We start from the raw sequence: 25,533 nt of genomic DNA on the forward strand, positions 1-25,533 counted from the left end.
GGTGCAAGAGAAAGTGTTGAAAAAGTAAGAGAGTGTGGGAAAAGTAATCAGGAAATTGACAGGGATAGCTAGAAAACAATAAGAACTTTTTCCTTTTCAGAATACTAACTTCAGAATACAGAGTTACTTAAAATAAGCTTAGTGGAAAAGAGCACAAGACACTGGTACCAAGAATGAATGAACTCTGCCTATTTGAGAACCTAGGCTTGAAAATTGGTTAAAGTAGAAATTATTTTCTGTCTTAGTTATATTTCCTTACAAAATCATTGGAAAATCACTGAGTCAATAAACTTAAGGACATCTTCACAGCAACTTATCAGAAAAGAACCGCTCCTATCTGTGCTTGCATCTTTCTGAAAAGAATTTTCCTTTTTTAATGAGACAGAGATGGCCAAACGTCTCTTCACGAGCAGTTGCCTGAAGGCATACTGGTGAAATGGAAACGTTACTTGTCTGATGTAACATCTTCAATGATGTTCACTGTCTGTTTTTATACATTCCAGAAAATTGTATTAATAACTAGTGGATGCTGTGAGCCCAACACGATTGGCCATTGCTGGTTTCAATCATAAAATATTTCAAGTTCAGATCTCTGTTACGGGGAGATGTAACTTCAGTGACAACTTGCATATAATCAGTCATTTAACACTTTTTTCAGACACAGGTGAAAGAATTCTTAATTGTGAAGCAAATCAATCTGTCTCTTGCTCTTTGTTGGGTTTGTACAAGATGAAAAGTCGTAAAAATTGAACAGTTCTGAAGCATACTTTGATTAACCATAACCTTTGACTAGGTAACAGAGGTTTTTTGTCCCAGATTATTATGAAAGGAAATCTGAACCATGTTGCCTCTCCAAGTCAGTCGTTCATAAAATGTTCCTATCTCATTCTGGGTGGGATCTTCAAGTGTAACTTGAAGTGAAACTTGGAGAAAAATAGTTTCCAGATCTGAAATCCCCAAAATGACTCAGTTAAAAAGAACTAAATATTGCATAGCATTCTAGTAATCTTCCTCTCTCTTTTTTTTTTTTACTATGTCATAGCAATCAGTAATAACTTCAGACAACTTCATTTAAATGTCAGCTTGTAAAAAAAGTAGTAGTAATTTTAATTTTTTTTTTTGTAAGAGAAAGCTGCATGAACCTAGGTTTTCTACATAGCATAAGACTGAGTCATTGGCTTGCTAGCTGTCAGGATACTTTTTCTGCTTTTTAGGGAGAAAGTAGGAAAAAAACACCTTGAGTTTATTCCAGTTCAACGTGAATTCTAAAAGTCTAGCTTTTTCATGAAGCAAAATTTCTGTGTTCTTACCACTAGTTGCCAGAAATGGTTCTAATACTGTAACTGCAGTATTCTGATTACTGTATATATTTCCACGTGACTTATAGAGAATGCAGTCACATAAAAATGTTGACGTTAATTTTAAATCCCTGAAAAAATGGTATTTAGACGATCTATACTCTTTAAATAAAGATGAAATAAAGATAAAATAAAGATAAAAATTATATCCAGGGCAGCGGTTACTTTTCCATCCCTGTATTTGGGGTGGTGCTGTCTTTGGGTCTTAGGGATTGGCTGATGTTGTTGGTAAATCAGTGCAGGCTGGGATTCAGAGCTCACATCCCATCTGTGTACAGCTTTGTGTTGTGCTGAATAGACTGTGTGTGTTTGATTCTTGGAATTAACTGTGACAGCAAGATCATTTTGGCAGATGGCTGCTGTGGCATGTGTATAGGTATATTTGAAGGATGATGGTGATATTCTATTTCCTGTTCATCATACCTTTGCTTATGGAAGAGATTTTCCCTCTCTCAGCTGCTCTTTTGATTTTTTTTAATCAAATATGCAAATATGTAAATTGTAAAGTCATTTGTTGGGTTTTTTTTTTCCTTTTTTCATTTCCTTTAATCTAGGATAAATTCTGCATGCCAAGCGTGTCCTTTGGCAAGTAAATGAATGTAAAAAGAGGAAATTTGAGCAACCTGGTCCGTTGGAAGGTGTCCCTGCCCATGGCGGGGGGGTGGAACTAGAAGGTCTTTAAGGTCCCTTCCAACCCAAACCATTCTATGATTCTATGAAATGTAAAAGGTTTGCCATTACTTCCTTTTTCATCAGCTTCTAAAATTTTCTCCTACAGACTACTTTATTTTGTTTCTTATAAGGCTGTATCCTCTTGAGACATTGTTTAAGCAGCAGTTCATGTCTGTCCTCACTTGCGTGTGCCCTCGGCAAACAGATGCAATTGCTGAGTAACACGCATCAGAACTTTGAATGGCATTGTTTGTTTTTTAAGCTTTCAGCAAGATTGCAAAGGGAACACAAAGCTCCACTGGAAAACTGAGCATCAGTATTTCATTTACTGGTACAGTTAGATTATGAAGCTCTGTATGTGCAAGGGTACTTATTTCAGAAAACTCTCTGGTGTGGAAAGAGACTTCTGAATTTTCTCTATTAGCAAGTCAAATGTATAGAAGCTGTTTGAAGAATAGAGACAAATTCTCAGATTTAAATTTTAGATCAACTTTTTTTTTTAAATTTAAAAAAAAGTACTTTGGTAAAGGAGGTGAGACAAATAAGAAAGCTGCCTTTTCCAGAAAGTTTTAGAGATTTTGTATCTATTAACTAGCTCGTTCTCTTTTATTGAGTTGGTCAGTCATCAAGGTTTCTCACATTTAAGAGAAGAAAGTAAGCTTTTCAGTATACAGCTGAAGTTTTCTTACACTAGTGTTAGTCAGGAGAATTTCAGTTTAGCTCAGTAGGCATTTGAGATAAAAGCAGTGTATGTGAAAAGAAGTTTTAATCTTGATGAGACCTAGCACTGAATGAGTGCACGATGCGGGTGCACTATTATCCCTTTCTCCGTGCGTACTTATTGAATAGTGACATTACTCTGACAAGTTATGAATAGATCTGTGTCATGAGAATTATTTTTACCCAAAATTGATTAGATGTCAAATGTATGTATATAAAAGACAATAGGGGGCTATGGCATTACACTGAATACCGTAACAGTGACTATTGCTATGAGTGCCTTGAGGGATATTACACTTCCCTGTTTCAGTCATAGTTTGCCTAATTTCATCTTTTAAATCTCTGGGAGTTCTTAGGCTCATTCCACTGGGTTAAGACAATGTCCTAAAACTTCAAGAACTACTTCTGGGATATAAGTAATTTTTTTACCTAGCCTCTCTCTCTGCCTCTTCCCTCACCTCTAGCCTGGAATTCTTATTATCAGGACTTCATATGCAGATGTTAGCATATAATCATTATGGGATCTTTTTTTGCATGCCTTCTAATAAAATAGGGCCTTTTTTCAAAGATATAAAACGTATCATGTGCCTCTTACTTTTCTTTTGCGCTTAGTCTTCTGGGATTAAAAGCCATACATAGATCTTTTTAATTCTCTGATGAAAGCAATAGTGATACTTCAAAGAGTATTATACAAAAAAAGAGATACTATTTCCAGAGGGAATGTGTAACTTCCGGTTTTGTTTCTGTGAGCAAACTGTACTCCCTGGTGAAAATGTGGAAGCTCTCCCTCCATGAGCACTCTCACATTACACAGTAACCCAGATTCATGCTGTTATCTTTATCTCCTCACCTTCTTCTTCATTTCTTATAAGTAACCCCTCATTCACTTTTTTATATACAAGTTTTTGGACTCAGTGAGTGTTAAAATTTACAGTGTTTTCTACAAATCAGAACATGATAAATTGCACTTAACTTCATAAAAACATTAATTGCTGTGGATGTTGTAGAAAACACAAATATTCAGTAATACGATGATTTCAACATGTGTTGTCAAAAATGTCTTTGTACCATGGAAGTCATGAGCATTTTTACACGCCAGTTGTTGCAGCAAGGGTGCAGAGAGACCAGAAACTCTGCTGAGGACTGCACAGTGATGGTGTTGATGTGCAAAAAGGCAGGACAGCAACACCAGCTGAAGCAACTGTCTGCACATCAGAGGCTTTGACTCAGAAAGAAGTCCTGAGGGAAGTGCCACCAACCAAGTCTCTAGCCATTTTGGGGTGGCTGGTGTGTCTCCTGGGGCTGGAGACAGCAATGTCCTTACCTGTGGGAGGTGTGCTGTGGTTGTAGGAGTTTGCAGCAGGAGGTGAACAGACTGCGTACCATCTAGGGAAGACAAACAGGAGATCAGCAGGGTCTTCACAGAGGGATGTGAAAGGCAACGAGAGACGCTTCTGTAAGCACGCTGGCAACAAAAGGAAGGTTAAGGAAAATGCAGGCCCACTGCTTAGTGGGGTGGGAGACCTGATGACCAAGGGCATGCAAATATCTGAGGTACTCAATGCCTTTCTTATCTCAGTTTTCACTGGCAAGATCTGCCTTTTGGAATCTTTAACGTTCCCAGGCCTACTAACAGAGTCTGTGAGAGTGAAACATTACCCACTATAGAAGAAGATCAAGGTAGAGAACATTAACCCGCGCAGCAGTACAGGTTGGGGCCAACTGGATAGAAGACAGTTTGCAGAAAATTATATGAAGGTCCTCATCAACAATAAGCTGAAGATGAGCCAGCAGTGTGCCCTCACGGGGGGGGGGGAAGGCCAGCTGCATCCTGGGCCCTGTTAGCAGGAATGTAGCCAGCAGGTCCAGAGAAGTGATTCTTCTTCTCTATTCAACTTCTGAGATTCTGCAGCTGGAGTGCTGTGTCCAGTTCTGGGCTCCCCAGTACAAGACAGACATGGACATACTAGAGGGAGTCCAGTACAGGGCCACCAAGGTGGTTGGGGGCTGGAGCACTTGATACTCGTGAGGAGAAACTGTTAGAGCTGGACTTGCTCGGCCTGAGGGGGAGATGACTCAGGGGAGACCTTACTCATCTCTGCAACTGCCTGAGGGGAGACTAAAGAGATGGCAAAGCCAGACTCTTCTTAGAGGTGGACAGTCACAGGATGGCAACAGGGGCAAGCTGGAACATAGGAATTTCTGATGATATAAGGAATTATTTCTTTTTTTGCTGTGAGAGTGGTCAAACACTGGAAAAGGGGTCTGTTGTGGAATCTTCATTCTTGGAGATGTTAAACGCTCAACTGGGCAAGGCCCTGAACATCTCGCTTTCACTGGACATGCTTTGAGCAGGAGATTGGATCAGATGGTCTCTGGAGGTCCCTTCCTTCCCAAGTGAGCCTGTGATCCTAAATATCAGCTAATATTGTGTTTTGTAGCAGGTGTGACTGGACAGAGGCATTTCTGGACTCGTATGGTATTGTAGATTTTCTCTTTGTGGTTTTTTAATTGAAAGGTTGAATCAAGAATCTGTGCGCTCTCACATTCTTCTAATCTTTATTGTACCCAACATGTATATGATGTGTATTAAATTACTTTTTGTTGCAACAGAGTAGAAAGGTGCATTTTTCATTATAAGTCCAAACATTATGTAGTGAGATTCTTAATGGATGAGGTTTTTTCTTATGGGTTTGGTAAGCATATCACTGTCCTTTTAGGGCTCTGATAATCCCAACATAACAGCAACATTCAATTTTTATCATCTGTTTTCCATAATCACTTCATGAATATTTTTACTTTTAAACAGAGATACCTATCACACAGTGCTGTCACAAATTGTTAAAACTACTCATCCTTTGATATTTGATCATGGTAACCAGCTTAAATACTTTAGAATTCCACTTTACTCTGTGCTGAAGATCCCATTTCTTTATTACTTTACTGCATTTTTTTCATTTGGAGAGTAGATTAATTCTACTTTTGAAACGGAGAAAATTCCAGAGTATCTAACTTTTTAAAAAGTAGCTTTTAGTCAGAACATCCAAGGAGGATTTTATCCAAGCCAGGAGTTTGAATGAATCATCAAGACTGTAAGACTTGAAAATAAATAAATAAAATCACAGGTTACAGAGCTCTTCTGAGCACTTTATAAGTGGCTGATAATGTTCAGAATATCTGAATGGTGTCCATGTGAAAAAACGTATGTGCCTGGTTTTCATGCTGTGCAATACAATCTACAATTCTTTCTTTTTATGTTTCCATCTTTGGGGGGGGGGGGGAACCCAACCCAAAAACCCCAACAACTTCATAAATATGAGAGAGATGCTATTCATCTTCTGGCTTTATTACTACGAAAAATTTCAAAGTATGTTGCCAAAACATTAACAGCAAGATAAAATGCCTCAGTCTAATTCTGTAGAGAGAGGATGATAAACCAGAATACAATTGGAGAATCTTCATAAGGAAAGGGCTTATGATTGTAACAATTCCATTAAATCAGCCTTTTGCGGATAGCAGCCCAGTAAGGTTCATGGTAAATATTGAAGGAGATATTTTGTGGAAAAGAGTAGAAACACATGAAGGAAGCTATGAAGTTGCTTTTTACAGAGTAGGAATGGTGGGTGTTAATCCCCAGGGAATGCAAAGAAAACTAGGTGTAGAAAGGGTGAGAACATTTCTATTAAATCCAAAGTAATCTTTCAGTAAAAATGATGGTCCTTCTTTCTCTGAGCTTGATACAGATAGATGTGAGAACTAATAGGTGTGTACAAACAAAGTGAATTTTTTTTCAGAATTAAATTGAATGCGGGGGGGTGTTGTGGGTTTTTTTTTAATGTGTGTTGGCTCGTTTGGATTGAATCTGAAGAGAATCTGGAAGGACCAGTTTCAGATGGCAGCAGTTCTGTTTTAACTCAGCTTATACTGCTTCTCCTACCCACAAAAGCAGCTACTGTCAATATCTCTGGGTATGTTATATGAATGCCGTTCAGAAACCTTTGGTATATACAGTTGCTGTATATGGGAGCTGCTGTGGGAGTAAAACAAGTTAAAAAAGTAAAATAGGTATTGCAAGCCAGGTTGCCATAATAATTGCTTTTTACATTTTAATTTTTGTTTCATTGAAAGTATTACTTGCCCTCTTAAGTAGTAGTTAGCATTTATTTTAAGTAATAAACTGATAGCCAGTTCCTTTTTGTTGCAATCTAATATGTTGCTTTTGACAGTGTCTCTTCCAAGACTGCCTGTGGTACCGTGCAGTGTTCCTCAGCACCTGACTTTTTCAACTTTGGGTGGTATTACTACTGTGGCTGGACTGTATGTTTGAGCAAAGTCTTTAGTTTTCTGAGGTATTTGAGTCCTGTTTCTGAGTGTATTCATAAATTTTATAAATACATAGTATATTGGGATATTTTATGAACTGGTTTCTGAAACCAGTTCTATCAGCCCCATGTTTGTGTCACATTTAGTGTATTGTCAAGACTAATGAGAGCAACATATCAAAAGAACTTCTGCATATAAGAGCAACTTTGATGCGATTAGTATTGAAGTCAAGTACTTGCAGTGTCCTATGTTTATAAAGTGTTTGATAAGTAATCTTGACTGAAGCGCTATAAAAGCAATTCCAGGGTATAAACTTGGGCCTGGATGGCATACTTTGGAGTGATAGTAGGAGAAGATGGCATACTTGATCTCTACAGGAACTTAAGTAGGAGCATATGACTTTCTTACAGTATTTAAGATCTGCTTAATATATTGAATTAATGACAAGAGTGTACTCTGTCTTCTGAGAACATATCTAAACCCTGAGTTCTTTTTTAAGTTTAAAGAGAAAGAGTGAGAAGGAAGGTGGGGTTTTTTTTAATTTCATATATATTTGCTACATGACTTCTATTACTGGATGCTCATCAGACCCACCTCAGTTCCTCCTTTAGTACTAAGTACATTTTAATTTTAAAAATGTGTATTTCACTTTTCTTTGCTTTTTGGCTTTGGGTTTTGGTTTGGGTTTTTTTTTTTTTTTTTGAGACAGAAAACGGAATAGATCAGTGTATCAGCTACTTTTACCTTTATTTCTGTAATGGTATCTACATTTGTCTCTCTGGCTGTGGTCTTTCTTTTGTTAATGTTAGGAGTCTTTATTTCAGGCAGAATTCAGATAGGCTTTCATTTTTCTTCCAACAAAATATAAACAAGCCTCAAAAAGGCAAAAATAATGGTTCCAGGTGGCTGTCTCGATGTATGATAATGGAATTATTTCTCTTTTACCAAAACTGAAGGGAAGATAGAGGGAACAAGTGTATTTTTTTTCAATTGGTGAATTTGAGAAAGTCAGTGATTCAAATTAACTGATTTTTTTAATGACAATCTGAAAAATATGAACAGAAGTTTATTTTCTCCCCAAAGCAGTATTTCTCTTAAAATAAATAAATAAATAAAAAACTTATGATTAAAACCCAAGTTTATCTACATGTCAGAATTTGCTGGTGATCTCATTATTTTTCACTGGTATTTATCATTATAACCTGAAACTGTATTTACTGTGCGAGTGTATGCATCTTGCTAGGAAATCCAAGAAAATACCAAATAATTATTTTCAGGATGTAAATCTTATTCAGAGACCCCTTGATACAAGCATCCTGTTTAACTTTGCTTTTGATTTTTAGATGCAACAAAACATGATTAGACTTTGCCACAGAGATACCAATGAATATGATAGTTGCTATTCTGAAGGATTTTGTTAAAAATGTCTTCTTTTTTCGGATTCTGAACTTTTGCCAGTTATTTGCTTATTTTGGGGCAGTCAACATGCATTATTACATTATCTGAAGTAACTCATAGCAGAAAATACTTCTGGATGTCACTGCCGCTGTTATTCAGGTTGTTCTGGAAGAACCGAAAGTGATGGAAATTCTTTGGGCTGAAAATTGGTAAGGATGAGACGTTTCCTCTTACATCAAATTCCTCGCAAATGTGGTTCTCCAATACAATAGCACACTGAATGGTTAAACATCTCTGTGTGCAGGTTACCAATAACAAGTTAACAGACCGGAAGTAATGCTATGCATTTTAATTTGGCTGTTGGGTTTTGGGTATTCACAGAAGCACAGTACTGGTTTAAAACTGGAAGTCCTGCTGTTGTGATTGGTGTTGGTGTGAGCAGGCAGCTGAGGTTTCTGGGTCAGAGGGTCAGAAGGAAAAGTCCACTGAGGGAGGCTGTAGCACCATGTTCCCCTGAAGACCTTGCAGTGGGCTGCAGTTGGCGGCAGCTCCTTTCTGCAACCACCCTGGTCCTGAGCCTGACAGCTTTCATCACCATATCAGCCCTTTCGGCAACAGCTGTTCAGGGCTACCTGAGCCTCTGTGGCTCTGCCCGTTGTTGCATTTGGAGGGGTGTCCATTCACACAGGGAGGTGTCATAATCCCACAGATGGTAGCTTTGGCCTGTTGGCTTCTCACCAGGTAGCTCAACGTGTGGTACCCCTCATACTAAGCAGGGTTGTGGTTATAACATCATCAGGAGGATAAAACTAACTTGACTCACAGCAGTCTAAACTCAGCTAGTGTTCATTGTTAATGGGTAAACTGACCAACACTTGGTGCATTCTGTTTTGTGGTCACAGGAAAAGATGACATCAAAGGGTTGAAGTAACTTTGCTAATAGTTGACTGACTCAGGGTGGTTTTCTCTGTGGTAACTTTTCTGACATCTCTTGCTTAAAACCTAGAACGTCAAAAGATCCTGAGGCCACACTAGCATGGCCTGTATTCCCACTGAAAATCAAGATTAAGTGTACTTTTGCCCTTTATGCTGCCCAAGTTTCTGTCCTCCCTGGGCTTGCCTCAGGACACCTCAGGTAGGAAGGATTTGACACAAGTATGTGCAGAAGCACTGGAGCTTTTTCCTCATTCCCTCTGGCTTAAGGCCCACTGGGTCCCACTTAACTGTTCTTAATCAAGGGCAGGTTAACTGCAGCAGATCTTCCACTTTAGTAGAGAGTAACACCTGAAATAGTATAAATTCCTAATTAAAATCTCATCTTTGGAACAATGATAACTTCTAAAAGGAGCCCTAAAACCATTACAGTTATTGTTCTGCTTGAACCAGTTTTAATAATGTGTAATGTATGAGGCCTCTAGGTTCTGCTTTATGTTCTGCGTTGTTCTCTTTAGAGTTTTAATAAGATTTTATGTTGTTTTAATTAATTGAACATCATGTTATGAAACTGATGTACCAATTATTTTTCCCCAAGCATCAAAGATGTTACCAACAAAAATGTGAAATGTCAGAATTTATTTTAAAACGAAAAAAAGATTGCAAAAATGATTGGTGACAGAAGGAATTAGGAGAATGTATAGACCCAAAATAGTTTCTTTTAATTATAAAATGCTCTTAATTTTTATTTTAGAAGGGTTTGGAAGAGGATTGCATATGTTTGTGTATTTGAGGAAGGGTGAAAGTATACATGAATTCCATAGGTGGTAAAATATGAGATGTCCTATTGTTACATGTTGGTGCATTGAAAACTTAGTTCCTTTTCTGTGAAACAAATATACAGTCCTGTATGTACAAATAATTTTTCTTCTAGGAATGGTAATTAACAAATTTATAATTTATAACATTTATAATTAACAAATCTCTGGTATATTTCACTATGGGTTGGTGATAGAGAAAAAAACTTTGTCCTTTCTTCTTTCATAAGATTTTTTTTTTTCTCCAGGCCTTGAGACAGTTGTGCAGTTAACCCCTTCTGGCTGCTTGTTGTAAGAGAAAATCAGTATTAATTTGAAGCACTGTGATGTCAGGGGAACTAATAGAGGTAGATGCTCTCCAAATTGTCCAGCAGGACTTTCAGACCTTGCCTGAGTAACTGAGTGGAAGTAAATGTTCCTGCAGAGGATGATGTTGCCTTTGTGCTGCTACGGTTTCACCTCTGGCAAATGGGGATAGGGCAAAATTAGACATGCTGAAAGTAGCAGCATAATTATTTTGCTGCAGAAAGATTGACGAAAGGTTGACAGGGTGAATGTGCTGACAGAATGTGCAGGTGTGATGGGATTAGACATTCATTGAAGTACGGGGGTCAGGACCTGCATATTTGTTGGGAGCAGACTGCCTTCTAAAATCTAGAAAACTATGCTAGTTTGTAATGGGCCTAATGGTTTTACTTTCAGAAAATTGTGTGTATGACTACATGCACCTTTATGTTATTTCCCTCCTACTCACCCAACCCTCAAATACAGAGTTTTCAAAGGCAGATATCTAAGCCCATTCTTAGACATCTCAGTAGAGGTAGCTGATTTTCTGACGTACAGAATAGTCGCAACTCCCACTTTAATACATATGCTTTGTTTGTTTTGTTGCATTTGCTTACCTGAAAGGTAGTACAGGCTATGGTAGTAAAATAAATATCATATAGTTATACTATACAGTAAAAGTTCTTCATTGCTGTGACTACTAGAAATTTTTCGGCCTTAGCGTAACCTCAAACTAACATGATATTTCTTTCTAATTAGGGTTTCCATCCTCGAAATAATGACAAGACAAACAGGCAAACAGTAAAAACAACAATTATTTCCATTAAAATTACTATTAACAGAATAGTTTCTACTTCTCTAATCTAACGGTAAGGATTTGACTGGAACAAATCCTGAGTGAAACTATCTCTATAAATGTAGAAAGCTTTGTATGTTTAAAGATTGGTTTCTTTATTTTATCTATTTATTTGTATTTTCATTACATGTGTCACGGTTTAACCTCAGTCGGCAACTGAGCACCACACAGCCACTCGCTCACTCCCCCCCGGCCCTAATAATACACAAAGCAAGTGATGCACAGTGCAATTGCTCACCACCTGCCGACCGATGCCCAGCCAGTCCCCGAGCAGCGGCCCCCCCGGCCAGCTTTCCCCAGTTTATGTACTGAGCATGACGTCACATGGTATGGAATGTCCCTTGGGACAGTTTGGCTGTGCCCCCTCCCAGCTTCTTGTGCACCTCCAGCCTTCTCAGTCGGCAGAGCATGGGAAACTAAAAAGTCTTTGGCTAGTGTAAGCACTACTTAGCAACAACTAAATCATCGGTGCGTTATCAACTTTGTTCTCATCCTAAATCCAGAACACAGCACTTGTACCAGCTCTGGGAAGGAAATTAACTCTATCCCTGCCGAAACCAGGACAACATGTAAATGAAAGTAGTCACTCAGGGTTTTTCTCAGTCTTCAAGAAACACACCAAGAAATCCATAAACTACCCCAAGACACATGGAATTATGTAATAATTTATACTTAATTATAATTGAATACAAATTAATTGCTAGAGGTCTCATAAAAATTGCTTTATTTCCCTATGAACAAGGGAGAAATATAAGGCCTTGTGCTAGGTCTCAAAAGCCAGTCCTGTGAATGAGGATCTGCACAATAAAGACTCGAACATATGTTCAAATGATTGGGTTGGTGCTCTTAAGAATTACTACTCCATAGCTAAGGCAGCTCACTGTTAATGAAATGAAGAAGCCCACACCATGTTTTCACAGTTACTGTCTGTCAGCAAGAGATGGCTACATCCTTAGATGTACCGTGTAATCTCTTGCAATCTGAAAATAGCCTAAATTGAAGGTTGTTTTGCCTGTTTATAATCTTTTCTGAAGACAATTTGCCTTTCTGAAGGCCCAATTTGCTAAATAAAGCTTTTATATCTTCTTTTAGATGAAGGAAGCTTTCAAATGTGAATTTTGGTCCCTTCTTAATTCTGGGACTTGTAGAATTTGAAACCATAACAGAAACTTACAGAGATTGTTTTCTGCAGAGCAAAGTTATACTTTTAACTTCCACTCATCAACATTTGATTCTCTTTTAGAGAACTAACTCTTATCCTTTGTTATCTTGAAAAATGTGTTGGGAACCTAGAAATGCCTTAATGATATTCATAAGCTTATCTTCCTAATAGAAAAGACCTTTTTATCTTTCTTTTTAATCAAGTCATTAGCATGAAACTCAGAGATGTAATCATACCAGACTGGAATTGGGGTCATGCCATAAGCTAGCTGAATAGGAGGCTTCATGGCATGATGATGTATAGCTATTTCACAACAATGCTTTTAAGTCAGTAAGTCTGCCCTTTAATTACATTTTAAATCTCATTTGAGAATTTTTTATCATTATGCAAATTGTTCAGTAAATGCTCTCATTCTAAGACCCAATAAAAGTTCTGCTTATGGACTGGGAGAACAAATTATTTAAAAGCTTGATGGAGGGACCAAGAGCTTCTTTCCCACTTTGTTCATTGCGACAGAGCTTGGTTGTGTTAGCGAAGGTGGTCTATATGGTAACAAAATGTTATACTCATCACTGTTAGAGTCTCACTGTTAGATTGTTTGGAAACAAAATAGGTTCCAGAATTTTATCTCAATTAGTTGTATTTGATCTGGAAAAAAAAAAAAAAAAGAGGAAAAAAACCAAAAAAAACCAAAAACCAACAACCAGTTCTTAAAAGAACTATGACATTTAAAAGAGGGAACTCCAGTTGAACCAGTAGTGTCTTGCAAAGCAGAAAAAATACTTCAGCATTTTGTTCCAGCATTAATCTAAATCATGGTATTTTCAATCTAGAACAAGTGATTTATTTTGTTTTTTTAAAAAAATACATTTCTTTATGTTCAAACACTTTGAAGACAATGACTAGCTCGCAAGGACAGACTGTCATAAAGAGTAGTGCAAACTGGCCTTCTATTGCCAGAAACAAAAGAATTAGATCAAGAGCATCTTGTACTGAATCTACCCCTCATGTGCCAAAAATGCATTGGACTTGCTGTGCTGAAGCCATTAATTTAACATCTCCAGAACTATACCACCCACAAAACCATTCCTCTATCTAGCAGACAGAAGAATAAGCCGTGATCCTGAAAGAGGTGCCACGTGCATGGGTCTTTGTGCATCCAAAGGCTGCTGGAGTCTGCAGGGGCACAAAAAAAAAAGTCTCAAACTCTCTGAACTCTCACACAGAGTTTAATGCTTTAGGCAGAATCAGAGATTTGTAGGAGTTTAGATGTAATTAAATAAAAGCAAGTGGGATATTTAATTTGAAATCCAGTCCCCAAGATGTGCTAGACAGGATTGCAAAATACAGATAGTGACTCCAGTTCCTATATCTGTAGAAGCCATAAGGAGGTTACAAAAAAAACTTTGAAAGGGGAACCTTTTTTGGTTATACCAGCTGAACTCCCCTGTTGGTAAAAATTCACAGACTATGCCAAGCCCTAAGAGCTACTCTATCCCCTTCAAGTCCATAGAGCAGAGACCTATTCTTTATAGATATGCTTTGCTCAGTAGTATTTTAGGAACAAAAAAATACTGTTTTGAAACAAGCTTGTCAGTTCTGCCTTCTCCAGGCACCTGAAATGATGTTTAACCAATGAGAATGCAAAATAAAAGCAGAAGGAAACCCACATTATTGAGGAGTTTTAAGATCACCACAACAGAACATAAAAATAAGTTTTTTACTCACAGAAGGTTGTATTTTAAAGCGAGGATGGAAAGGAAGGAAGAGAAAAGGGAAAGAGGGTAAAGGAAGGGAGAAAAGGAGAAGAAAGAGGCAGGAAAGGAAAAGGAAGAAAGAAGAAGAAAAAGAAAAGAGGAAAGCAAAGGAAAAGAGAAAGAGGAAAGAGGAAAAAAGAGGAAAAGACAGGAAGGGAAAGGAAAGGAGGAAAGAAGAATGGAAAAGAAAGAACGGAAAAGAAAGAAAGAGGAGGGAAAAAAGAATGAAAGGAAGGAAAAGAGGGAAAGGAAAGAAAAGAGAGAAAGGGAAGGAAAAGAGAAGGGGAAGAAAAGGAAGCGAGGAAGGAAAGAAAGGAAGAAGAGGAGGGAAAAGAAGGAAAGGAAGGAAAAGAGGGAAAGGAAAGAAAAGAGAGAAAGGGAAGGAAAAGAGAAGGGGAAGAAAAGGAAGCGAGGAAGGAAAGAAAGGAAGAGAAAAGCTAAAGGGGAAGGAAGAAAAAAGGTAGGAAAAGAGAAAAAAGGATGATGGAAAAAAGGAGGATTACATTATTCATATTGTCTCTTCATGTATGTTCATATTCATACCGTATAAGAGGTTTAAGTAAATATGCTACTAATTTAAGCTATTTAAAATGTTTAGCTGTTATTTTTCCAGAAATTATTTAGGGGTAATACAATATGCTCTGTTAATATAAATATGAAGGGGACGATTAGTTCAGCTAACTACACAGATGGAGAGAGATTATAGAGGTGTAGGATCTTTGTTTTGTTTTGACTAATTTTATGATAGCTTTTCTAGCTATTTCAGTATTAGTATTACAGAAATAGTATTGTAAAGTATAGTACTTCTGAGCTATGTATAGCCACACAGGTATTACTTGCTGATGCTTTGAGTACATGTATGTAATCATGCAGGCTGACTGTATTTTTTTAGTTACTGTCAGTGAAGATCATTTATTTCCTCTGTGTTGATTTCCTTTAATCAGATGGTGCTGTCTTTAATTTTGTGAGCCCTCATACCTCAATTAATGCCATTTATTTCATTAGTAACTTTGTACAGTATCTAGAAAATGTAAAATGCTTCATTGGAAATGAAAAGCACAATTCCAAGGATGGAACTGAGTTTGTAGAGGAGGATATAAGTGCTTTAATTTCTTTAAATTATTATATAATTAATTTTGTTTCTATGTTGTATAAAAGATAAAAGTTTTGTCAGCTGTGCTGCATTAATTTCCGTGTCTTAGTCTGACTCATGTATAGTCCAACTAGTGTAACTAATTCCTTCTTTCTAGGACTTAATTTTACTTCCAGCCTACCAATCCCTCTCTGATGTATTGCATGTAATCATCAGGCTGACTATTTTTTTAGTTACTGTCAGTGAAGATCATTTCTTTCCTCTGTGTTGATTTCCTTTAATCAGATGGTGCTGTCTTTAATTTTTTGAGCCCTCATACCTCAATTAATGCCATTTATTTCATTAGTAACTTTGTACAGTATCTAGAAAATGTAAAATGCTTCATTGGAAATGAAAAGCACAATTCCAAGGATGGAACTGAGTTTGTAGAGGAGGATATAAGTGCTTTAATTTCTTTAAATTATTATATAATTAATTTTGTTTCTATGTTGTATAAAAGATAAAAGTTTTGTCAGCTGTGCTGCATTAATTTCCGTGTCTTAGTCTGACTCATGTATAGTCCAACTAGTGTAACTAATTCCTTCTTTCTAGGACTTAATTTTACTTCCAGCCTACCAATCCCTCTCTGATGTATTGCCACAATAATGGCAGATTTTGCCATGTGTCCTGTCCTTTATATGTGATGCCTATATATTGCATGTGGGATGTGAAGGATATTGACACTGATTAATTATTTCTGATAAAGTATCTCAAACTGTATTGAATTCTTATAGGACTTTCTCTGCTATGTGGAGGCTGGCAGGTCTTTCAATACACTAGGTTCCACAGCAATGGCTCTGCTGTGTTTTACAGGGCTCTGTGTAAAGTAAAACATGTGGAGCCACAGGTGAATTTCTTTTACCTACCAAGAGGATTAGGGCAGCGAGCATGTCTGCTCCTATGGACAATGCTAGCAGTAGTTCCAAGGGGGAGAACTGAGTTGGGCAAGTGAGAAATATATCCATCCCCTAGCTTTATGGCAGTATTGGGTGTGCTGTCTTACAGCCTTAGTGCACTTCTCCCCTGAAATCATGCATAGAGGTTTCAAGGGCTCAGGACAAAAGCGAAACAGCCAGAACAAATTTCCTCACCCTGTTTTGCCCAAGAAGATTGCTCCCCTCAAGACAAGTTTATTTCATCTCTTTATCACTCTTGGTTCTGTGACTTAGTTCTAGACTTATTCTATATAGTATAATAGTGTAAATACACATTTTTAAATGTGTAGAAACCTATAATAGCTATTCAACAAGGTTTCTATGAACAAATATTATGGTGGCTTTTATCATCTAACTATATAGTTCATCTTAATAAAGGGGGATTTCACTCTGAAACTCTTAGGCAAACCTGGACTTGATGGGGTTGCAGCTCTTTCTAAGCAGTTCAGCTCACTCTAAGCAGTAACTTGTGATCAAAAAGATGTGGACTTGAAAATTAACTTAGGCTAATAACCAATACTCATTAATGAGTTACTGTAGCAAATGTATTCTTTCATTATCTGTTTTTCATTTTGCTACCTGCTCTTTTTAAGGGAATCTATTTCCACACACCCTCAGTAATAACCACTACAGCAAAGTTGCAGCATACGGAGTCAACTTAAGTCCAATTGTAATGCAGTAGAATTATACCAGGATTGATTTTTCATCCTCTGCAGTTCCTCCATGTGTTTGAATACATTGGAAAAGATGAAAATGCAGTAAATAGTTTATATTTAGTCTATAGTCTATGCTTTTTGGTATGATGTGTAATGGTAACATACTTTTGCAAGTATCTTAGCAGTTTGTGAGATGAAATAGATCTTCCTGCTTTATTCTTGTCAAGAAAAAGAATCTAGTTCATATTGTTCTTTCACTTGTATTTTTGAAACATGGAAATTACTTATTTCAGAAAACAAATAAAAAGTGTACAGATCTTTTTCTTGTATGTGCTCTGCTTCTCTTGGGATGTGAAGGAGTCACAAAGAAAGGATCTGAAATGCACCAACCAAAATGGAGTAAATACCTTTGTCAGTGTAGGCTTCCTGCATAGTTGGAATAAACTACTTATAGGAGCATTAGAAGATGTGCAGTTTACACAAGTAATTTGGAATAGGAAAACCACGTTTTGAATACTAAGCTTTTGATGAGTGCTTCACTTTTCATGTTTGTTGCGCATTTAACTGACTGTCCAGATTTATTGTGATACTATATAGTATTCTGAAATAACAAGGATATGGCTTGATATTATTTTCAGAAATATGTATGTGTCAGGAGAAAAGCATGGAATGTGTAGACTACGAGACACTTTTTCTAAAAACAAGAAAAATGTGGAAGTGCATTTTTTTTTAATTTTTGTGTTATAAAATGCTATGAGTGTATGTGTGGTAAAACAGCAAGGGAGCATAGATTTGACAGCTTCCTACTGTGAATAGTTATTCGACGTACATGTTTCATGGCACATGTTTTCACTGAGGAAAAGGCAGCCGTTTCCATCACCACCCTAAAAACTAAGCATTTTGTGCAACTGGTAGTGCATATAATTCTTTCATTCAGCAATAGATTCATCGGGTTTTAAATGTGGAAGGACCTTAGCAATATACAGACATTAAAAGTGAACTTTTTTACTGTGAGCTTTATCCTTTCTTACATACTGTTTTGGCTGTTTACATGAGGTTAGTGATACTTAACCTCGCTTAAATAAAACCTCCAAATGCATACATGAAGAGAAAGAAATTTGGTAATAGAGTATTCTTCAGTCAAGCAAACAAAATATCGCAGCTGGAAGCGGAAGTTAGCAACACTCAGACTTGAAGTTCAAATTTTCAAGTAAGGGCATTAATACCTGGAGTATTATACATGGTTATGTACCTTAATAATGGCATTTTTAAAAATCTAAATTGTCTATTTAACATCAATAAATAAATACAATATTTATAATACAGTTGCTTTCTGCAGAATTACATCTGATGTATTCCAAACTCATTCCTAACTACTGTACTGCTAGGATGACCATAGATAAAGTAAAATAGTTGGATAAGAACTCCTATACTGTGCCAAAGACATTCCTAGCCCTCCCTGAAATTGCTCCAAAAACAGTGCTAGTTGTTACTGTGCAAGAAATAGGTATCCAGTAAAGGATGGCAAATGACATTTGGAACAGCAGTAGGTGGACAAGGACAATCTACTCGTGATTCAGTGCAGCTAACATTGCACTTAAAATATCAAATAAAACCAATTCAATTAGGAACACACCAAGTAGACAAGTTGTGTGCTCCCCTACTTCAAAGTCATTCTTCTAAAGAAAATTACAACAAATTTCCATTGGGGGCTATCTGTGATGGTCAGTTAGTGCTGGGTCTTGCTCTCAAATGCCATAAATCATTTCCCATTTCACACTTCATCCTCAGCACTCCCATTTCAGGCAGCAAGAAACCACCACCAGAAATCTTAGTGCCCAAGCATCCCCGGAGAAAAGGCAGAGCTTTATTCACTAGGTCATTTTCTTTGTTTCTTTGTGTGCTTCTTTGTTTGAAAGTAAAAGTACTTTTGTGCATATGTGGCTACATATAGAGTACGTGTGTGCTCATGTATGTACGTTTAAATTATTATTTTTTTATTTATTTTTATTCTGTTTAAAGAGCTTGATTCAACACTGTTCACTGCAAACGAATCTGTGACCTTGTGGAGCTGCAGCATGCAAATGTCTTGGAGAAGGACAGCCAGCGTACAAAGGCTGCATTGAGTGTGTGGGCAGGCAGGAATGCTGGTACCAGGCAGCTCTCTAAAGAATGTTCTTTTGGCAGAAACAGCCGTGCTAAAAATGAGGGGGAAAAATTAATTCAAAATGTAGAGCTGGCCTGCAGTTACAAAGTGATAAGAAAAGTTGGCTGTTCAGCATGAGCTGCCAGTTGCATATTCTAGGTCCTTGCTATTCTCAGGCCCTCCTACAGCCATGGCCCTGACCAGTGTTTTGATATAGCACAAAGTGGCTGTTTATTGCTATTGACTGCTGAGGCCTGTGCTCCAAAATGCGTTCTGTCAACAGAATGTAAGTGAACTTGGCATTTTAAAGCTCGGCTGCTGTAGACTCGTAGATTTCTTGGAATTGCCATGCAGCAGGACCGGTGTTGCAGTCCCCAGCTCAAACTGAAAATGTTGCACAGGAAGACGTATCATGTGAAGGTCAGATTTACCTGAGGGTTTTGTGGGGTTTCTCTTTCCTCATCAGCGTAGTAAATATATCTTGCCCTTGCTTTGTTGCCTGTCAAAGGCTAGACCTCTGACTTTCTGAATTTTGTTCAGTATGCTCTGTATGGAAAAAAAGTCATTATTCAATGCAAATGGCCTTCACGTGAAAGGGAAATACGGCTGTGTATACAGCACATGAGATTGCCGTAAAAGGAGTAATCAAGATCTGTGCTAACTCTGTGTTACACTCAGGATTTTTCTACTCTTTTGAGAAGTGATATTTTCTATGATTTTGTAAGAAATCACACGTATTGTTTTCTATTGCTTCTGTAGGAACTACAGGCGGAAATCGATGCTCATACTGACATCTTCCACAACCTGGATGAAAACGGGCAGAAAATCCTGAGATCCCTGGAAGGCTCTGAGGATGCAGCCCTATTGCAGAGACGTCTGGATAACATGAACCTCAGATGGAGTGATCTTAGGAAGAAATCTCTGAACATTAGGTAGGATCCGAACGTAAGCGAAAGCCTACAGTTGGTGTGTATGGTGGACTGCTGCGTTTTGCCAGTAAAAGGGTTTAATTTTGTTTCTGATAGCACTATTTCTGTCCATTTTTAAATGATCTGTGCTATTTTGAATGTTGGCTTAGCTTTGTAAGAATGATTAGGTTTTTTGGTGTGAAAATGATAGTAGGGGATTAGGATTTGAGGCATATGATGAAGTTTTATAATTACAGAAGGAGAGATTAGCATGTTTAAACAGTAACTGTACCCCCTTTAAATGTAGGCTTTTCCTAGAGCTGGGTATGACTTATCAATGAGTCATGAAAGAAAATTATTAAACAACCTATATTTATGATAAGCTTTATTTCTAAGACTGCTATTTCCAGTGCAAAACTAAGAATAGCCTTGCAAATGAGAAGACACATTACTTAAGATTTTAGCTGTTGTCTGGAGAGTGGACGTAACTACCAAACAAAATCCAGGGGTAAAAGGAAATCCATAGGTAGTGTCATGAGAGGAAAAACTTCTCCTTGCAAGGAAAACTATAATAAAGGGTAATGTTACAAATGATGAAGTAAGGTACAGGCTTCAATGAGGTGAACACTGCTTTTCAAAAGAGATTGTTCAGGAAGCTTCTCTTCAGAAATACAACTTTTACAATAGGCAGCCCAGCTCTGTTGCGTTCAGTCTTGAGCATTTTTTCATTTGCTTGCTTGCTGCCTGTTGGTGATAGTTCAGAAGGCAGCAAAAGGTTTTTCAAATAAATGTATGAAATATTAGCTTTTTTTCAGCTCAGGCTCTGAGGGAGGTCAGTCTGTGTAATGGCAAAAGCCATCTTCATAACATCAATCATTAAAAATAAATGAAGGATGTGAGGTTGAAAAGATATTAGTAGCTAAAGAAAAAGAGAGACAAATGCCTCCTTTTTTTTCTGAGGAGCAAAAGAAGAGGAATATAACCCTTCAAGGTCTTTCTGAGATTTTTTTTCTTTTACCCATGAACTTGCCCAAATGCAGCGATGTTTGAGATGATGAAAACAGCCAGTTGGCCAAATATCAGTAACCAAATATATGGAACTTTCTGTCTTTCAGTTTTTGCAGTTCAATGTATTGCTGCCATTAATCAAGTCAGAAATAGTAACCCTCGTTATATCACAGTGACTTCTTGCATTAAACATTCAAAGCAACAGACCTCCTCTCTAAAATATGTGCTTTCAATAAAAGGCTCAAGGTGTTCAACAACTTATTGATTAGGATAAGAAACAATTCTCAACTTCTGAGACATTCAATTTAAATGTTCCTGGCCACCAGGCTGAATGAACAGGCTATTCTCAGTCTGTCTGCTTGGAGCTATTTCTTTCCATCATACACTATGGAATGGACTTCATCATAACTAGCAATGCTTATGCAAGAGAGGTATAAGAGCAGAAATATGAAATGTTCCCCAGGCAGCAGTCCCACAAGTCTCCTTATTTAGTGTAAGTTTTAGACTGCTGAAACAGAAGACCTATGCTGTCGCTCGGCTTAGGTGGGCTTTCTTTTCTAAATCCATTAGATGAAATATATGGTAGATATCAAGAGAAGCCGAGCTCATTTACATTATTACCTTTCTTTCATTCTGATACATCAGTACAGTTTAACCTAATAAACACTTTCTTTCTTTCTTATCAAGAACTCGTTTTTTAAAACTTTTTTCCTATTATCTGTTTTGCCTGCACATGCTTGAACACAGTTATAAATATATGAGTGTGTGCATATAATGTACACTAGCATGCACATACATAAATATATATTCCCAAAGCCGAAAGAAGGGCAGAACAAGATGGGTTCAGGGAAACCGTTCACCAAACTAGGGAAGGTCAGAGCACAGCAGCAGTAACAAAACCGCTTTGGGTCATTCTTTTTGCACTTTTTCCCTGTAAAGCCAGACCTGGGGAACCAAGGAAGAAGTGAAGGCCTTAGTGTTTGCCTCCAGTTACTGCCTTGTCTGGAGGAGGTGGAAGCTTGCATTTGCTGAGATAAACATGGGAGACAGGCGTTAACCTGACTCAGAAACTTGGCTCCTTGACTGTCCCCCCTCCAAAAGCCCTGTGGTTCTTGCTCTGGCTGTTGTCTCCTGCAACTCCCCATACAACATTCCCGCTTCTCTCCCCCCTCACTGCTTTCAAAGGCATCCTGGGGCTTCCCCAGCCCTCACTGCCTGCAGGGCTGGCCTCCCCCAGCAGCGCCTGCTGTGAGGCAGTTTTGCCCCAGCCCACAGCTGCCCTATGAGAGCAGATCAAAAGGCAGCATGGTCTGTGTGTCCCTCCCACATAGCCTTTAAGTTTGAAAAAGGAGAAAATTTTCCATCAGCTCACATACCAGAGCAGCTGAGCTTTCTGTCAGCCTATGGCTAATCAGTCTGTCCCTTTCCTTTCTCTTTCCTCGCCGCTCCAATTACCTGGTGTAAGAGGCTAGAAAGAAGACAGGAACCAACTGTCCTTACCTTCAGCAATTCCTCATTTCCATATCCAAACTAAGTAATAAGGTTGGCAAAACACTGAGTCCATATTTATCACATTTCTTCATAGCCCATTCTATATGAATTATAGGAGTAGAATTTTCACTGTCAGAAAATATGTGATTTTATGTGCAATCACTGAAAAAGAAGAGAAATGTTATACAAACGAAGCTGGAAGTTAAACAGAAAATATATGAAATAAAAGAAAATCTGTCTTTATTTTCCAGTACATTTTATCACTTTACTGTTATGTAATACTGCTTTTGGTTTGCATTACTAAGAGGAATTCTTATGTTACCTGGAAGTGAATTAGGAATTTCTTCCCAACCAGCAATTAAAAAATAGCATACTCCTAAGTCTAGAAAGACAAAATTTTAGTGTGCTTTATCTATGGTATAAACAAAATTGAAGATTTGATCAGTCCAGTGATGTTTCAGTCACATATTTTCTCTCCATAGAAAACAGTTGCTGGAAATTAGTCGCTCAATACTTGATCACAGTATTTAAAAAACACATTTACACATACACAGAGGAAATATTTAGAAGATGCCCTTATGGTGGAGACCTTGTTTGCACAAAGTAGTATTCTGTCTTTTAATTTTTCCAGTTATTCAATTAGTTTAATTCACACCTCTGTTCAAATGGCACAGACATTTGGGTAGTGTAAGGAGATTCTATTGGCTTTAGCAATTTTCTCATGACTTTTTTGGGAAAGGATGGCACTGGTTCTCTTACCTTAAAGGTGAGCAACCACATGAATCTTGTGTGAGTTTAAATGTTTTTGTGTAGTGGTTTAGAGAAATGCTTGCTCTTCTCTGAGTTGAAAACTACTCTCTACATTTTAGTTAATTAATCTCCTAGTAATCCTAAGTGATGACTAAGTTACTTTCATGCTAGTCCTGCATAATATTTGTGCACATTTAGTGAAACCAAAAATTCAACACAGCTATTACCCACTGCTGAAGAAGAAAGCTAAAAAAAAACAACCAAGAGATGGGAAAAGAACAGATGTTTCAGGCCAGGGCTGTGGAACCAAATTTAAATCAGTGTTGCCAGAATCTAATTCAAAGCTACTGAAGTTATTTAAAAATCATTAAGTTAATGAAACACTGGGAACTTTCTCAGTAAATAAGCTTGTACAATTTGTTTTTTGTTTTTACTGTGCCTGAATATATCTTATATTTAACACATGCTTTCAGATCCCATTTGGAAGCCAGTACAGACCAGTGGAAGCGTTTACATCTCTCTCTTCAGGAACTTCTGGCATGGCTGCAATTGAAGGAGGATGAATTAAAACAGCAAGCACCCATTGGTGGAGATCTTCCCACTGTGCAGAAACAGAATGATATTCATAGGGTATGATTTTTTTTAAATGATCTTTCAGTCCTTGCTTTTTGTTTTGCAGGTTAGTGCTGCATGAAACAGTCCTTGTTGGAAAAAGTAAGATACCCTTTAAAATAAATTTTAAAGACAATGAAAACTGAGCTTCTTGCATGAGAGTACTAGCTACAATTTTCAAACACAGCTTAGAAAATCAGCCTTTTGGAGAAGGGAGTGTTTATTACCAGCTGCTTGGCTTTTTTGAAAAGCAACACATCATTTTCACAGACCTATCACAGACAGCTAGTTTTCATGGCCAGAACAAATACTAACCTAATATTATTTGAGGATTAAATAAGTAGTTCTGAAAGTTTTTCTAGATCAGGCATCTAAACTTCACATGTACTTTTTGAAACCCTATTTTGCTATTGATTTTTGGGAACGTTTGTAAAAAGAGTAGCTGACATCAGCCCTAATGCACAACTGTGTGCATCATGAAACTATTGTGATAACTCACTGAAACTGTCTATGGCTCATACTAGTTTCATCAGGGAATTCTTATGGAAAGGCAATAGCAGAGCATCATACAGGGACTGTTCTAGACCAAGCTTTGTAGCAAAAAGGAACCTAAGTCCAACACTTGTATGGGAAGTTGTTTTTTTTTTAAACCCACCAAATGAACAACTCCCAAAATAACACAATACTGCTGAATAATTCTTCATACAAAGATTCACACAGGTTTTTTGTGGTAAAGGTATGCTTTAACTATGTTTCCTGTGTTGAATCAAGTTCATACCTGTCTGATGCTAACCTAATGTCTGCTTTCAGGTAAACAGCTTTTAATTTGCTATGCCATTGCAGTCTATTCAGGTCTGAATGTGAATTCACAGTTCTAGTACCTCAGTGGTGCTTTTTTAGCGGTATCATAAGGAAATACATTAGGAAACTAGTGTCCTGCTAAAATAAAGCTGAAGAATTGCTGAATGAAGCAGTAAATGGGGAGAAACTGTTGTTCTGAGAAGGAATAGGGAACCATGTGAAAGGTAGCTGGGATAGCACACCCGACTTCAGCAATTCCTATTCTATCACTTATGAATTCCGTAAAATCTTGTCTAGCCTTTATGATAAGACTTCTGTTTCTTTTGTGTTAGTTTCAGATGAAAACCTTAATCTGGGAAGCACCAGTTAATAACAGATGTCCATAACAGAAACCAGGCCTCAACCCACTAGGACAGATTCTGATTCAGTAGGAGGTTGGGAATACAGTGTCAGGGTTTGTATTTTTTTACAGAGAACAGTATAAGATCAAGGGCAAGGAACCTTACTGATATAAAGAAATTGTCCTCTCATGTTTAAAAGGTAAATGTATGTAATGATTGGAATGAACCATATAAGTATTTATGCTATGACATTTGTCCACTATACTATTCATGAGAGGCAGGTCCTGCTTGACCAACCTGATCTCCTTCTATGACCAGGTGACCCGCCTAGTGGATGAGGGAAAGGCTGTGGATGTGGTCTACCTGGACTTCAGTAAGGCCTTTGACACCGTCTCCCACAGCATTCTCCTAGAGAAGCTGGCGGCTCACGGCTTAGACAGGTGTACTCTGCGCTGGGTAAAAAACTGGCTG

General features: G+C 37.7%; 1 protein-coding gene across 3 annotated transcripts in view; it reads left to right on the forward strand.

The window, feature by feature from the left end:
* The window catches only part of DMD (dystrophin), a 1,230,427-nt gene that overhangs the window by 994,213 nt on the left and 210,681 nt on the right, over positions 1–25,533 (forward strand). For all 3 annotated transcript variants that reach the window (XM_009283051.2, XM_009283049.2, XM_009283050.2), the window contains 2 exons: positions 19,911–20,083; positions 23,782–23,938. In XM_009283051.2, the coding sequence (XP_009281326.1) occupies positions 19,911–20,083; positions 23,782–23,938 (330 nt within the window). The remainder of the gene's footprint in view (positions 1–19,910; positions 20,084–23,781; positions 23,939–25,533) is intronic.

The sequence above is a fragment of the Aptenodytes forsteri genome, unplaced genomic scaffold (genome assembly GCF_000699145.1).
Source record: "Aptenodytes forsteri isolate BGI_AS27 unplaced genomic scaffold, ASM69914v1 Scaffold2, whole genome shotgun sequence".
NCBI lineage: Eukaryota > Metazoa > Chordata > Aves > Sphenisciformes > Spheniscidae > Aptenodytes > Aptenodytes forsteri.